Below are 14,727 nucleotides of genomic sequence, written 5' to 3'. Positions count from 1 at the left end.
GTGGTATAGAGATTAGTTTTCCTACTGCACATATAGGAAGTCTTAAAGCCAATGTCGCATCACTGACATTTAAACACTAGTGATTTACTGTGTTTCTTTCTCATAATGTCAAATAAACTGCAGCCAGAAGCCTTCACAATCAGAACACGCATCATAATTAGAATATACATAGGCCCATCTGTTAATCAATTCATATAGGCCAAACTCACCCAAACCGTGCTCATTTCCTGACAGTTTTTACATTTGAGCCAGAATTTTATTGGCAGACACAGTCACATCATGTCTCATGGGCACTATAATCTCTTGATAAAGGACAAACAAACATATGAAGGTGACCTGCGTGGACTATGCTTTTAAGCTCTGATTGAGAAAGCATAGTTTTGCTGTCATGTTAAAGCTAAAAAATAACTAGCATGCACTTTCTGATTGGACTCACTTAGGCCAAAAGCTGTTTATACAATATATCTGTACTAAGGCTAGTGTTGTCACTATTTCTTAGTGTTGAAATTTAAAATTTCTTTATAGATTTGATGCTCAATACTAATTCTGAAACACTTCATTAAGACAAGAGAATGTCATTTTCCACATTGAAAAATAGTAGTAATACTAGTGGTCTTATACTTGTTCTGATACAGCAGGAAAGGTTCATTTCTATCCTGTTAATGTGACTTTTTTAGTATTGAAACTAGTATCGAAATTAGATATTCATTTGAGCAGGTTTTAGCATTGATTAGTATCTGATTTTCAATACTTCTGACAACCCTAACTAGGCCAAGACAAAGCATAGCTCCAAAGAGGGCATTGACAAGGTTCTCTAGCATAGAACTCTTTAAAGGTCCTTCATATAGATGACGCACACCAGCATGGAAAATGTGTATCTGTCTGATCTGGTTGTGGGTGGAGCACTGGGAGAGTTCTGATCCAGTTCTTTTGCGCTGGTGCCAGTCTGTCCACAAGCATCAGTGAGTCACCGAAGCTGTGAGGTCTTCATGTTTCACCTGCGCAGCTTCACAGGACCATCACACCAGAGATGAGCCCCAGGACTGTTTTATTTGGAAACACAAACCATCACCGGCAATTACCCCAAATGACTCTAATCGTAATTGTCGATCTGGCTTTCTACTTTGTCTGTGTGAATTTCCAGGGTGGCTGTTAAACGTCTAAAGTGCACACACTCTTTGTCCATCAGAGGTAACATGTGTCCTTCTGTCCTCTTGCTGTCCTCTGGAGTCCCGGGACATGTGTCTGGGGTGATGTAGCCGGCCTGTTAAATCATAACCTGGGCCCAGAGAGGTCTAGAGCTCTAGCAGCTGCCTGGGTGTTGACAAGCCTTGCACAGCGCTTACAGACAGCACTGACATACATCAGAACAATGACATGTATCAGGTGAGGAGATTTCACTCACTGTTGATCAACTGTATTTGTATTTTTTTTTTTAAGTTTAATGTGCGTGTTTAATGTGTACAGTTAAAAGGTACTGTACATTATTTTACCGTCTTAAAAAACAATAAGTCCATTTTGTACGATTTAAAGCAATCCAACATTATTCCTCACTTATCTTATGCATTCCCGCATATCCTAATTATTCACTGTAAAATTATAAGGCCTTTTCCACAGCTCTCAGACACTGGGGTACAGACTAATTTAGCTAAAGTACAAGTTGGGTACAGGGACTTTAAAATAAAAAAATTCCAGAAGACTGAGAAGAACTCAAATGCAAAGAGGACAAATTGTAAGTTTACAAAATCCAAATTCAGTTACGTGAACAAGGTCCAAGTTACACTTTACAAATTCATTTAGATTCAGATCTGCTAGTAATGGTGAAGACAGACTTCATTGGCAGCACAGTCAGTCATGCCAAGAAAGTTCCATGAAGGTGCAAAGACTTAAAAAAACATGTATTCAAGTTAAAACTCTTAGCGAGGGAATAGAATGTAGAATGATGTGAGGGATTGGTTGGTAGTGGTTGGAGGGGCCAGTGGCGCAGATTGAAGCAAGGCTGTCAGTCTACCCAGGAAAGCTGTGCTGCAGTAGCTTATCACCATGAGGAGTGAGTGAATAATGCAATGCAAGTGTCTTTGAGTGGCCAATACCAACTTAATACATGATTACAATTATTAATGTAGATTTATATGGGAGCTTTTATGGCTATAGACCTTTAGTCATTTAGTTGATTCAGTTTTGGTGTTTTAGCTGACCAAACTTTGTATTAGTCAACCAATAATTTGATTCAGATGATTTATATAGGAAAGGAGTGAGTGAGATAGCTGAAGATTTGGTATTTTTTGGTAAAAAGGCAGATTAGACTCTTAATTTACAAGTTTAACCTGTCTTTATACAAATATATGTTTCCTAGTACTTTTTTCTGCATAAATATTATTTTAACTCCTGTGCAGGTACAGTCTTCGTGAGTGCAGTTTGGGTCTGATACATAGAGATAGTTTTAAGGGCTTTTGCACACGCCCTTTTTAGTTGATTAATCAATCAGTAGGCATGGCTTTAGTCAACCAAGAATTTATCTAGTCGACTATAGCCCTGGTGTGTGTGTACCTGGTTCGTGGCCCATGGTGGTGGACAGGGCGGGCATGGCCTGAGCCTCCTCTCCCTCCTCTCCCTCCTCTCCCAGGGGCTGTGGAAAATGGCGACAGGGCGTCAGGAGCGGAGCACCAGCTGAATCCACGCAGCAGATTTATGCCATAGAGTCCTACAGGAGAGACACATTTTAGAGACCACTTGTCAAACAGCAGAGCGGTTGCGAGCTCGTGTGTGCCGGGCCACTACTGTAAAACGCACCGCTGTGTTTGAGGAATGTTTTGGGATATCAGAGCGACACGTTTCCATGGCAATGAGGAACAAACGTATCTAAGCGAGTGTAGTGGAGCCAGCCCTCTGTTGACAGTCAGGTAAGAGTTGACTCGATGCATTTACAACCAACCCTTTTCCTCTGAAATGCCTGGACATCCCTTTATATCAGAGCCAATATCACCTGGTCCATTATGAATCTACCTCCCAGGCAAATATCACAGCGGAAACAAGGAGAACGTTATGCGCAGAGAGGAGGCAGGAGAGCGGGCATGTGAGAAATCAAACAAGCGTGGAGAGGCATTGCTTCGTAAATAATGGCACTCAACTGGAAAGCCAGATAGGGCAGGGGCAGGAAGCCAGGTGATGTAAAACGCAAATAAAAGGCCTATGGTTCATTTAAATGTCCCACTGGCGTCACTGCATGCATCAGACATACACAGTAGCACACAGTAAAGTCTTAAAGGAGAAGTCAAGAGTGGCTTTTTCATGTGGACCAGCCATGAAGGTCCAATCTTTTTTGTAAATCATGAATGATTGTCAATGGCCAGTTAAACACAGTAATTATGAAAGCAGACTTGTTTTTGTCCCGCTGTATCAAATAACAAAGCAAATTTGTGGAAAACAGATGAATATTTCCATGTTTAATCGTTATGAATTCATAAAGTAAAAGAACATACATCTATGATAAGTAAATGTTGTTAGTACAACTTTTAGTATAGACATAAGAACACTGAACCCAATAAAGCCTATTAATACTACACTGTATTGCAAATTATTGAAGGCCTCTGTGATTTCAGTTATAATTATAGACACCATGACCAAAAAATAATGAAATCCTTCATTCACAGTGGGACGATTTCAGAGAGTCCCCAGATGATATGATAAAATGTAAGCAAAATAATATGGTATGGCTTATCACTCTTCAAATGCAGTTGTAAAAGTAGATTCCTATTGTAGCCTACCAAATGAACCTATCTATGCCAGTGGCTCTCAATCTTTCCAAACAAAGCACCAACAAAGATAGGAACTGTCACGCAAAAATCTCCTTACATTTCTTTTTTTTATTGGCTCGACCTGAGATGGCTCATAAAATTATCATTATCAATTAACCAAAAAAAACTTCACATCCCACCCTTAGGAAAGGATGTGTAACAGTTGAATAACTGACGATAAAATACACAGCTGTTGAAGGGCTGAAGTGAGTCATCTGCCTGTGCTTCGGACGGACCACAGTAAACACCTGGTACCTTTGGGACAGCATCTGCAACATCCGCCCAAAGTCAACCGTCTAAACAGAGAGGCCTCTGGGTCCTGTGATCTGCACCAGACTGGAGGAACATCAGCTCCTCCACAGCTTCTGAGGCTAAAAAGAGTGAGAAGAGGCCAACTCTGACTCAGCCATTACACATCCGAACTTCCACTTCCAGTTTCTCATTTTGACAGTTAGCCATGCACCTGTCCCTTCCAGTTCATTAGGACCCCCTTGGATAACCAAGTGAGTCGACAAATGAGAAAACCAAATTAAAAAAGGTGTTGTATCTGATTCGAGAACTAGTTCATTTTAAACGGTTTGCAGTGGTCCAAAGTTATTCCTCACATGCTGCAAACTTCCAGTTGAAATCAGAAGTTTGTATACACTATATAAAAAGACATATGACATGAAACTAACCTAAAGGGCTTTGTGATGGCCACTCTAAAATATTGGCTTTGTTATCTTTAAGTCACTTTGTAACTACTTTGGTTTTCCAAATAATGACCCAAAGCATACTGCCAATTTGCACCAAGCTTTAACTTCTTGGTTGATGTCTTGAGATGTTGCTTCAGTATTTCCACATAATGTCGTTTCCTCATAATTCCATTTATTTTGTGAAGTGCACCAGTCCCTCCTGCAACAAAACAATCCTACAACATGATGTTGCCACCCCCGTATTTCACAGTTGGGATAGTGTTCTCATGCTTGCAAGTTTCCCCCTTTTTCTTATGAACGTAACAAAGTTTATTATGGCCAAACAGTTCATTTCTGAAGACATGTCCTGTGGTCTGACGAAACAAAAATTTAAGGTCTTTGTCCCTGTGTGCATTTGCAAACTGTGACCTTGCTTTTTTATGTTTCTTTTGGAGTAATGTCTTCTTCCTGGCAGAGTGGCCTTTCAGCCCATGTGGGTACAGTACTTGTTTCACTGTGAATAATGATATACTCTTAACATCAGCCAGCATCTTCACAAGGTCTTTTGCTTTTGTTCTTAGGCTGATATGGTTATTTTGGACCAAAGCACATTCATCTCTGGGACACAGAGTGTTTCTTCCTGAGTGATATCATGACTGGACATTCCCATGGCGTTTATACAAATGTCGAACCTCAGAAGCATCAGAAGCTTTCAAAGACTAACTGTTTTCCGGGTTGGCCACAGCCACATTTGACCATTTATCAACAATGTAAATCATAGTTTTTAATTGCATATGGGTCTGGGGTTTTTTGAAAAAAAATTCAACCTTTTTGAATGAAAATCTAAAGTGGAGATATTAAAAGTAAGAGAACTACAATCTGCCCAATATGGCCGACTTGCTGTTGGGTTTAGGGTGGGGTCATAGCATATTTTTTACTTGGCATGACATGGAATATTTTTGTGCCAAGTTTTATCTTTCTTTGAACTCTTCTTCCATTGAGGTAATACATGTCTTTTTTTAAATTATGCTTTTTCATTATTGCTTATCTTGGGAAACATGAATTTTAGGCCATAGTTGGATTAGTCTAAAGCATCTATTTAGTCTTTAACAAAGTCCAGTAGTCTGAACCGCACTTATTTCAATGACAAAATGTTGACATTTTTTGACATTGTCATGGTAACACAGTTGCAGATAGAGGTATGTTATCATTGTTTTTTTGTTCAGTATGGCAAGACAGATGTCAATGCCGAATTTGCCAATAAAATGTCTATGAAAAACACATTTTTTTGATCCCATTCAAAAAGTTCAAGAGGGCACTGCAGAGCAATTTAATATCACAGTTATACCAATTGTACATCATTGCGTTCAGGTCATCATTTTGCACAAAATGTATATTAATGCCCGACAATAGGCCAATGCATGTCATAGTTTAATACCCAAGATTTAATACTTTTAAATATGGACTTTTTCTTTGAAGGTTGGCTATACGTACATTTTATGACTCATCAAAATGCAAAAATGTAATGGCACATGGGTCTAATAAATTTTAGTCCATTTTCCAGTCTTTTGTATGAAAATCCAGGGTCCAAGTATTCAAGTATTCAATTTTTTTAAAAGCGAGTTCTGCCCACAATCACCCCTGTAGGGTTTCGGAAGGGGTCATAATGTCATTTTTTTTACTTGTCTTAGCATGGTTTGCTTGTACCAGGTTTAGATATGCCTATGATGAAAAAGGTCACTTCAAAATAAAAAAAAATACATTTCACAGACTTTAATTAATCCAATAAAAATGACTTTTTGTTAATGTTCCCCATCACAAATAAGCCCTCGGTACAATTTTTCACAAGTCCATGACAAACAGACTGTGTTGTTGGAATTTCTTAAAATTGTAAGAGCGCACTAGAGAACCATTTTGTTTGATAGTACCTTCATTTACATATCATTATTATTAACCCTTTTTCCAATCAAAAAATGTGTTTGAGATTAGATTTAAAAAATAATAATAATTTTGTTGAGAATTCGGTTCAGGCAAAACTCTTAATTTAGACAATAGAATATGATTTTCAACATTAAATTGCAGTACTTTCTTTCATATTACCATGTGGTCTTATATCTGTGTAATCCCTTAATTGTCCAGGTAAGTTCCATAGTGGTCCATGGATCATTCTAAAGCTATTGAGGAAAGGTTCATGTGACATGTGAATTTGTCAGTATACTTGTTCAAATTAATATCTAGTTTTGATGTATAGTTATATTATCGATTAGTATCTGATTTGCAATACTTTTGACAACCGTAGCACACATAGGGGAAAGCCAAACCAGGTCCCATAAAGCATAGTTGACTTTAGGTTTGTATCTTTCCTTTGCTCATAACTGGCTCACTCCACACTCTCTGCTAATAATGTGAAAGTCAGACTAACTGAGAGTTCTCTGTACAGTGTGAACCAGGCCATAAACTCTACCCCCATGGAGCCAGCAGCAAGGAAGCCAATGCTTCCTGCACCCCCAAATACATGCAATGAGGCTGGGATGGACAGAACCAGAGTAGCCTACCAGCTCCCTGCAGGCTGTCTGACACACTGATGGAAATGCAGTGGAAAAACAGCTCCAGAGATGTCAGAGAGAGAAGTAAGCAGAGAGCATCACTCTTCTGGAGTGAGATACACAAAATATGGTTCATGCATCAAAAACAACATAGAAATGAATGAAATTGATTTTCCAATAAACAGGACTTTGGAATCCCTAGATCTCAGACAGACAATTCACAAATGTCAATGGCATGCTACCAAAAAGTACTAACATTTAAAACTGTCTGAAACTGAAACTAGTCTAGTGAAGTTCATCTTTACAGAACCAACCAACTAACACATATCATGGCATAGTAATGTATTTATGACACTGAAGGTCTGACACCTGAGCTGAGTGTGCTAAAAGAGGATGGAAATGGATACAGGTCTGTCCTGGACACATCTATAGCCTGTCCGTGCTGTTTTAGTTTTAGTCCATGTTCAGTCCTAGTTTAGTCCTGGTTCAGCCCATCAACAGGAGTGGATCTCTCCTTCAAAAGTAGTTCTCCTCGAGGTTTCTCTTTTTTTCCCAACTGGCTTTTGTGGAGTTTTTCCTTGCTGCATTTTGGTCAATAAAGTGTTAAAAATAATAAACATGTGCCAATTATTCGGTACGTATGTGTTGAGCAGAAGTGGTTCTGTGACTTTTTAAAAGTAGAAAACAATATGAATGTAGTGGCTGTTCAAATTACATGACACAAAACATCTTCAACATAGGGATAAATGTGTAGGGTTTTTTGTATCTAAGCTATAGATATATAGCTATATTATTATTTTTTTTTTTTAAAGAAGTGAAATAGCTAAAACAAGTGCCATCAAAAATGATTAGACCAAGGACGATTTGAAAAGCATTCATTAAAACACACACAATGGCAGAAAAGTGAAAATGCCAATGGATATAAAAAATCCCCAGGGTGAACTGAGGATTAATTGATTTAATTAAAAACCAGAGTCTAGTACTGCTCTCTTCAGAATGCCTGAATATATGAAATATAAACAAATGTATTTACTATAAATACATTCCATCCAAGTGTGTAAAAAAATCTGTCTAAAGGCCAAGAAGCTCTTGAACCTTGAAACCATGTTTTCTTGGAGTGTGTGCTGTGATAAGAATGCGTCATCCTCAGGTTTGCATGTGAACACTCTGAGTTTTTGAAAAGTGATGAAACCAGAGTTTGTCCGGCTCCATAAAAGAGGTTAAGAGGAGCAGCAGAGGAGGTTAGAGCTCTTCAAGTCCAGACCACAAATGTGTCCAGCAGGCCTGTGTGAACACTAGTGTGTTGGAGCCAGGAGAGCTGACCCGAGCCGCCACGCCTCACTGATTTTGTCAGGGTGCGCTGATGTGAAGGACAGGCTAATGCAAAGACAAGGGACACTGTGAAAGGGTGCCATGCTCTGCTCTGTCCCCTCTGTCTTTCCGTTGGCTCTGGGAGGACAGGAAGCGTGTCTTGGGAGCTTTTACAGGCATCTGGAGTGTCGTATGGACCGTCTTCAGAAACAGGACAGGACAGAAAGCAGGTCTGTTCACATGGACACAGAGGAGGGAGGCAGTGGACACAATCGCTACAGGACAGAAGATGGAAGAGGTGAGCTGAGAAGTGATATGCGCCCACTACCGCTTTAGAAGTCACATGGCACCATCTAGTGGTCAAGCATGGAACACCAACATGCAGCTGACATGAGATCATTAGCATCTCAATGCAATGATTATTGCAGAGGTGGATAAAACTCAGTTACATTTACTTCAGTTCTGACGTGGTAAGTAAATATAAAGTGAAGACATTTCGCCACTCATTTACAAGTTCTGTCCAGTCCAGACAGAAGTTAATTTTTCATTTGCAATGGATCTTACCGGCGGTGACTGAGGGATTACAAACAATTTTAACGAGGGTTGTCAAAAATACTAAAACTAGTATTGAAACTAGAGACTATTTTGAGTAGTATTGAGTACTTAGTATTGATACTAAAAAAAGACAGGACAAAAATGAACCTTTCCTGAATAGCTTTAGAATGATCTGTATCAGAACAAGTAAAACACCACAGACTGGACCACTATGGAACCTACCTGGATGTCTAAAGGACACAGAAACTACATGGTAACATAAAAGACAGTACCATGATTTAATTATATTTTATTCTATTGTCTAAATACATTTTTTATTTTTTTTTATTATTCTGAAAGATGCTCTTGAATTGAGTATCGAGTTTGAAATTTTACTATTGTGACTACACCAATTCTAACCGCAATCACAATACTTGTCAGAAAATCGCAATTAGATATTTTTCCCATATCCAATCCAGTCGTGCCGAGAGTGAAATCTGAGGTGGGCTCTGTATTTGAAAAGAAAACAGCTCTGGGTGATGGATGGGAGGATGAAAAGCAGGAAGTGTACGTGGCTGTTATTCTTCCTCCGTTCAAAAATAAGCCTGTCTGACCTGCCGAGGGTTCCACGCACAGCTGGAGGTTCAGCACGTTAGCTAGCGCTACAAGGGGGATGACTGACATTGAAGAACACCCAGAGACGCGCTACATGTCCACCGGGCCTGTCTGCAGTTTGAAGGCATGCTTTGAGTTCACTCAGTCTAGAAACAGCCAGAAGACGTGATCCTTTTTGGGAAAAGACAAGAGGGAAAACACACCACGCTTTAAGGTGTCCACGGGTCAGGGAGGAGTCGGAACAAAATGGTTTCCAGTAGAGATCAGTCACAACATTATATTATAATTACGGTGATTTTTTTATGCATCATTATGATGTTTCCTCATCAAAAATATACCTGGAGCTGTGTTTTGTTTCATTCACACATATTTAAGACACAAATCCTGCATATTTAGGGTATTCGGAGTTCTTCTCTCAAACTAAAAACACTCCACCTAGTGATGTTGTAGTAATACAGGAAGTGCTGCACTGTGTTTTTAAAGTCCATACACCTTCACTAGAATCAGTTGGATGATTTCAGACCTGGAATTGTCAGTCTACTGAACTAAAGGTTAGGCATGGGATGATACACGACAATATCGCTAATTGTGATCAAAAAGGTCTGCAATTAATCGCTTGTGGCATTTTTTAATAATCGTGGTCATTGCACATGATTATAATCGCCTTTACGGCACAAGACTGCCTCACATTCCCGGTTTCAATACAACTTTTTAGATGTTAATTCTGGTGTTTGTCCACAAGGCGGCCCTCTATCATAGCGATGACACTTGTTAGATTCTGTGCCAATTCTGAACTGAGGATGGTTCTTCATGATCGTCAGTCACCATCATGGCTAGGCAGGTAGTGGATCTTGATCCTCATGACATATCCTCCACTACAGAAGGTGAAGTCTGATGTGTGGAATTATTATGGCTTTGAAAAACAAGACCAATAAGGCGATGAGCCACCAATATGTAGAGCCTGATGAAAAAAAGCTTGTACGTGTTTGTGTCGGCTTTGCTATCTTTACGTTAGCACTAGCTAAATAGCATTTTGCACAGCTGATTTTATGCGGAATAAGACAAGAGATTTTATTGCTTGTGGAGGACATTATGGTACTTACAGCCTTTGTGATTTGCTAACTGCATACCATTAAAATTGTGATTTTGATTCGATTGCGATGAATCTTAGAGTCCTATTTAAAATTCAGAACAAGTATCATTAGTGATTTTGGTCAAATGTCAATTGCCATGGAAAGCAGTGATAAGTATGATTTTATACCTACACAATTTCATTCACCATGTCTTCGTTAAATGTGCACAATGTTACTTTTCTGGTGGAGGGCCTGCAATATGCTTGTCTCCATGGAGCTTTTATTGCTTTGCCTAAATGTTCCACCATATATCATTAAACTCACCCATCTTTCATTTATTCAATCAAATGTTTATCGTCAACGAAATACCTTATAAAAACAAAGGCATACTCAGCTACAAAGAGCAAGACTTGGGTAGCTCAGTATGCATAAATCCTAGTGACCTAATCCTAGTGACCAGTACCATCTAATTAACAATGGCATCTTGCATCTTAATTAAGAAAGTGTCCAGATGACAACCTCTGAAACGTTTTTAACCTTGAAAATCATGCATTCTTATTGTAAATGGATTGCCTCTCCATAGATCTGACTGAAGTTGGCCCAGCCACACTTAATACGTATAATGCCATACTGTGTAAAATTCTAAGCAAAGTAATAACATCTCCATGGATAATCAAGAGGTGTAGCTTCACCCAGAAAAGTTACATAGTGAACCTTTAAATAGATACACTCCATCCTTCAGTGTGGGTTTACTGTAAAACCCAATTTGAAACCTAATTTATTTGAAGTATTTGAAACATTAGATTGCGGGCAGAGGAATCTGTAATGATGTGTAATTTCCAACATTCACAAATGTTTCAATGTTGCCACAAGATTAAGAAACCAATACACATTCTTGAAAGGATTGAATATGTTAAAAGTGTATAAGGAAAAGCAGTTAACCCTCCACCAAAGCGAGTGGAGGTGCTGGCTCTTGTATTCTCGCTGGTCCTCACATCCTGGACTTTTACAAGGCCACCATGACTGACACTGATCCCGTCTCGTGAGGTTCACCGCCACATCGCTCGCACCTTCTCTGGTTACAGCTCTGGTCCAGAACTATCCAGCAGCCCTGCTCTACACTTCCTCTGGACCAGAGGAAAGCCACTAGGAGACCGATGACACCTGCTCTGCTTCTGTGAGGGTGCTGCAGAGACCCGGGTTCATGCACTGATCACAACCTTTTGGAAATTGAAAGAGATCACATTTTATGGTTTCCACTGTGGCTGCTTTTGTCGTCTGATCTTTGGCCTCAAAACAAAACCCTTTGGCCCTCAAATGCTATTAAATTCACACAATACAGCTTTCTAATCTTTTAATCCCATAGGTCTCCATTAGAACTACTGCCTGCCAATCCTTATTCAGAATTGTAAATGCACAGGTCCAACTTTGGCCGGGTCTTCACCCAGAAAAATTATTTTTGTCTGTGGATGATTTTTCCATAAATAAAAGACAGTGTCAATTAATGTCTAGAATACAAATAAATAAATAAAAAATGCAGTTGACAATTACTAGACTTTTTTCATATGAGGATATCAGTCCAGTCAGCACTCTCTTTCACACCTTGTGTCAGGCTCAAATAAAGTCGTCCAATTAGATTTATTTATTTCTGTGACATATGTGACATAAAGGAGGAACATTTACAAGCAAAATCTAATTTCTTTCTTCTCAGATTAACAGACTTTAGTGCTTTATCCTTTGCATTGTGTATTTCTGCAGACACACAATGTTTTCCAGTCTCTTGTGTTATTCTTTCTGTTTTTTTCCTCACAAGTAGCCACATTAGTCTTAATATGAACGGACCACGTGTGTCCCTGATTGGCTATCCCACCTGTCAATCATGCCCATCTAAACTCTGGGAGATTCATTAGTGACCGGACTCACATCTTTGTTAAGTATTGAAGAAGGGTGTATTCTGGATTCCAGGCAAATTTCCCAAGGCAGTGCTTCTCAAACTTTTAATGACAAGTAACAATATTTGTCTTTCCAAGTACCACCAGATCTAAGCCTAGACGATATCAGGCCTAAATTAGCACTTAACATGGCCTCAAATGAGGCTAAACCAGGTCCAAAATGAGACATGGTTGGGGATCATTTTAAAAAAGGAGGACAAAAAGTTGAGAACATTTGCCTGTAGATGAAGCAAATATTCAAAATGCAGAGGTCCTCAGTAACCATCAGAGCCAGTACCACATTTTGAGAAACCCTGTCCTAAGGCTCATTGCCGAGCGTCTTGGATGGGATGTGAGTATGGGGCAGCTGTGTAGACAGATGGGATCTAAAATCAATTTGTATGTGGTGTTTTGTGCAGTGCAGAGGCTTTGAGAACCACAGAGTGTGAGGCAGACATGGGAGATGGAGTTACAGCCACAAAAACACAACCCAAACTGACACAGAGAATACCACTGCAGAGTGGAGAAGCTCAATGTCCATCTGCATCGGGCAGAATGGCTGTAGAATTGCTGTAGAAGGGCTGTAGAATTGCACAGTATTAAACAGCAGTCTAACAGAATGATTGTCCAAATGGCCAGAGGTAGAGTAAGAGTAACGTTACTTCAGAATAATACTGGTCAAGTAGAAGTGATCTTTGAAAAACAAACAAAAAAATAATAATTCTGCAAAAAAAAATCTGCTAACCCTGTAGTTAAGATCTGGATCGTAAATCTAATCAATGCCAATGCTCATCAGATAAATCTCTGATAAATCAGATAAATTGATATTTTCCCCGTTGTTCGGCCCTACTCATGATGGTAGAAATGGAAACCATGTTTGGAGCAGAGGGAAAGACAAACTTGGATGCCAGCTCTACTCAGCCTGTCATCTCTTTAACTGTATGGAAACTCTAGCTCCTTTGTTCCTCTGCCCACTGTCAGAGCATCACAGGTTTTAGGAAGGAGAAGTGTGCCAGCCCAGGACATGACTGGACAGAGACGTTGCATTAGCACAGAATTTTCAAAAGGACTACTAGAATCAAAGCAATTTTGGAATATCAATCAATTAGGACGATACGGGCATAAAGTAGTATTAGGATATTTAAGAATGAGCTATTAAATTAATATATTTAAATTTATTTTCTGAATCAGTGATATGTGTAGGATTCGGCAGCAATGCAGTCATTTTAGCACAAAAGAAATCTGCTTGCTAGTGTGATTTGCAGAACATGGTCCAGCAGAGTGGACCTTCGCCGCTCTACGTTTACAGTGACAGTAGGCGTCATAGATTATGACTATATAACAGATATAAGCATAATATGTCTTTTTAAAATGTAAATTACCCTGGTAGTCAGTTGTCAGGGAGCTGTAGAATGAACACTGACCAAATACCATTCAGCAGAGCAAAGTGATGACAAGGAGTGGACCAAAATTATTAACGAAGACTTATGTGTGGTTAATACATAAAAAAAAAAATGAAAGGACAGATTCTGAATTAAGCAATAACCTTAACATATTGTCAGTACAAAGAAATATATAGGTTATTATTGAGGGACAAAATTGTATGTTTCCTGATTTTGTAATAAAGGATCTAGCCGTCAAAACTTTCCAAATCAAAACTAGGAATAAGCAGTAACCAAGCAAAGCCATTTTCGGCATTTAGCCATGATCAGTTTGTCCCATCTCACTTTCATTTCAGGGCATAAGAAATTTGTAAATCTCTATGTTTACCTTAGCAGCTGCTGGACGTTGCCTATATTTTGCAGGCCAAATATACAGATGACTATTGACTAAGTAAAAACATATAGATCTCTACTCCAACAGAATGAGAAATCAGAACCGTCTTCTGTATAACACAAGTGGGACTCACAATATAGAGACTTTTCCACATTTGCCTTATAATCTTTCCACATAACAATAATGTCCACCGATATCAATCTGCATCTGGGTCAGGCACCAAACATCTGAAGGCATTTAGAGCCATGAGACACAGGCACAGACAGAGGCATGGAGCGTTTGAGTGCTGTGGAGAGCCATTGGTTTCATTTACACAGAATGGAAAGATGGATGTGAGGCGGCCGTGCGTTCAGCAGGTATGGAAAACATCAGATATGGAGCTCAGGAGAATCCAATGTGACGCTCAGTGGGCCGGTGCTGACACAGAGCAGACTTCTCATTCAGAGGAAACACAAACAATATAGTGCATA

The 14,727-nt window shown here is 39.3% G+C and overlaps 1 protein-coding gene across 2 annotated transcripts in view; it reads right to left on the bottom strand.

Annotated features, from left to right (window-relative positions):
* mpp7a (MAGUK p55 scaffold protein 7a) overlaps window positions 1-14,727 on the bottom strand; it is a 204,873-nt gene that overhangs the window by 158,851 nt on the left and 31,295 nt on the right. For both annotated transcript variants that reach the window (XM_055230120.1, XM_033985906.2), the window contains one exon: window positions 2,551-2,704. In XM_055230120.1, coding sequence (XP_055086095.1) covers window positions 2,551-2,587 — 37 coding nt within the window. In that variant the 5' untranslated portion in view covers window positions 2,588-2,704. The remainder of the gene's footprint in view (window positions 1-2,550; window positions 2,705-14,727) is intronic.

This window comes from Periophthalmus magnuspinnatus, chromosome 20 (assembly GCF_009829125.3).
Source record: "Periophthalmus magnuspinnatus isolate fPerMag1 chromosome 20, fPerMag1.2.pri, whole genome shotgun sequence".
Lineage (NCBI taxonomy): Eukaryota > Metazoa > Chordata > Actinopteri > Gobiiformes > Gobiidae > Periophthalmus > Periophthalmus magnuspinnatus.
The sequence above is the reverse complement of the archived record's forward strand: the minus strand, read 5'-3'. Positions and strand labels throughout refer to the sequence as shown.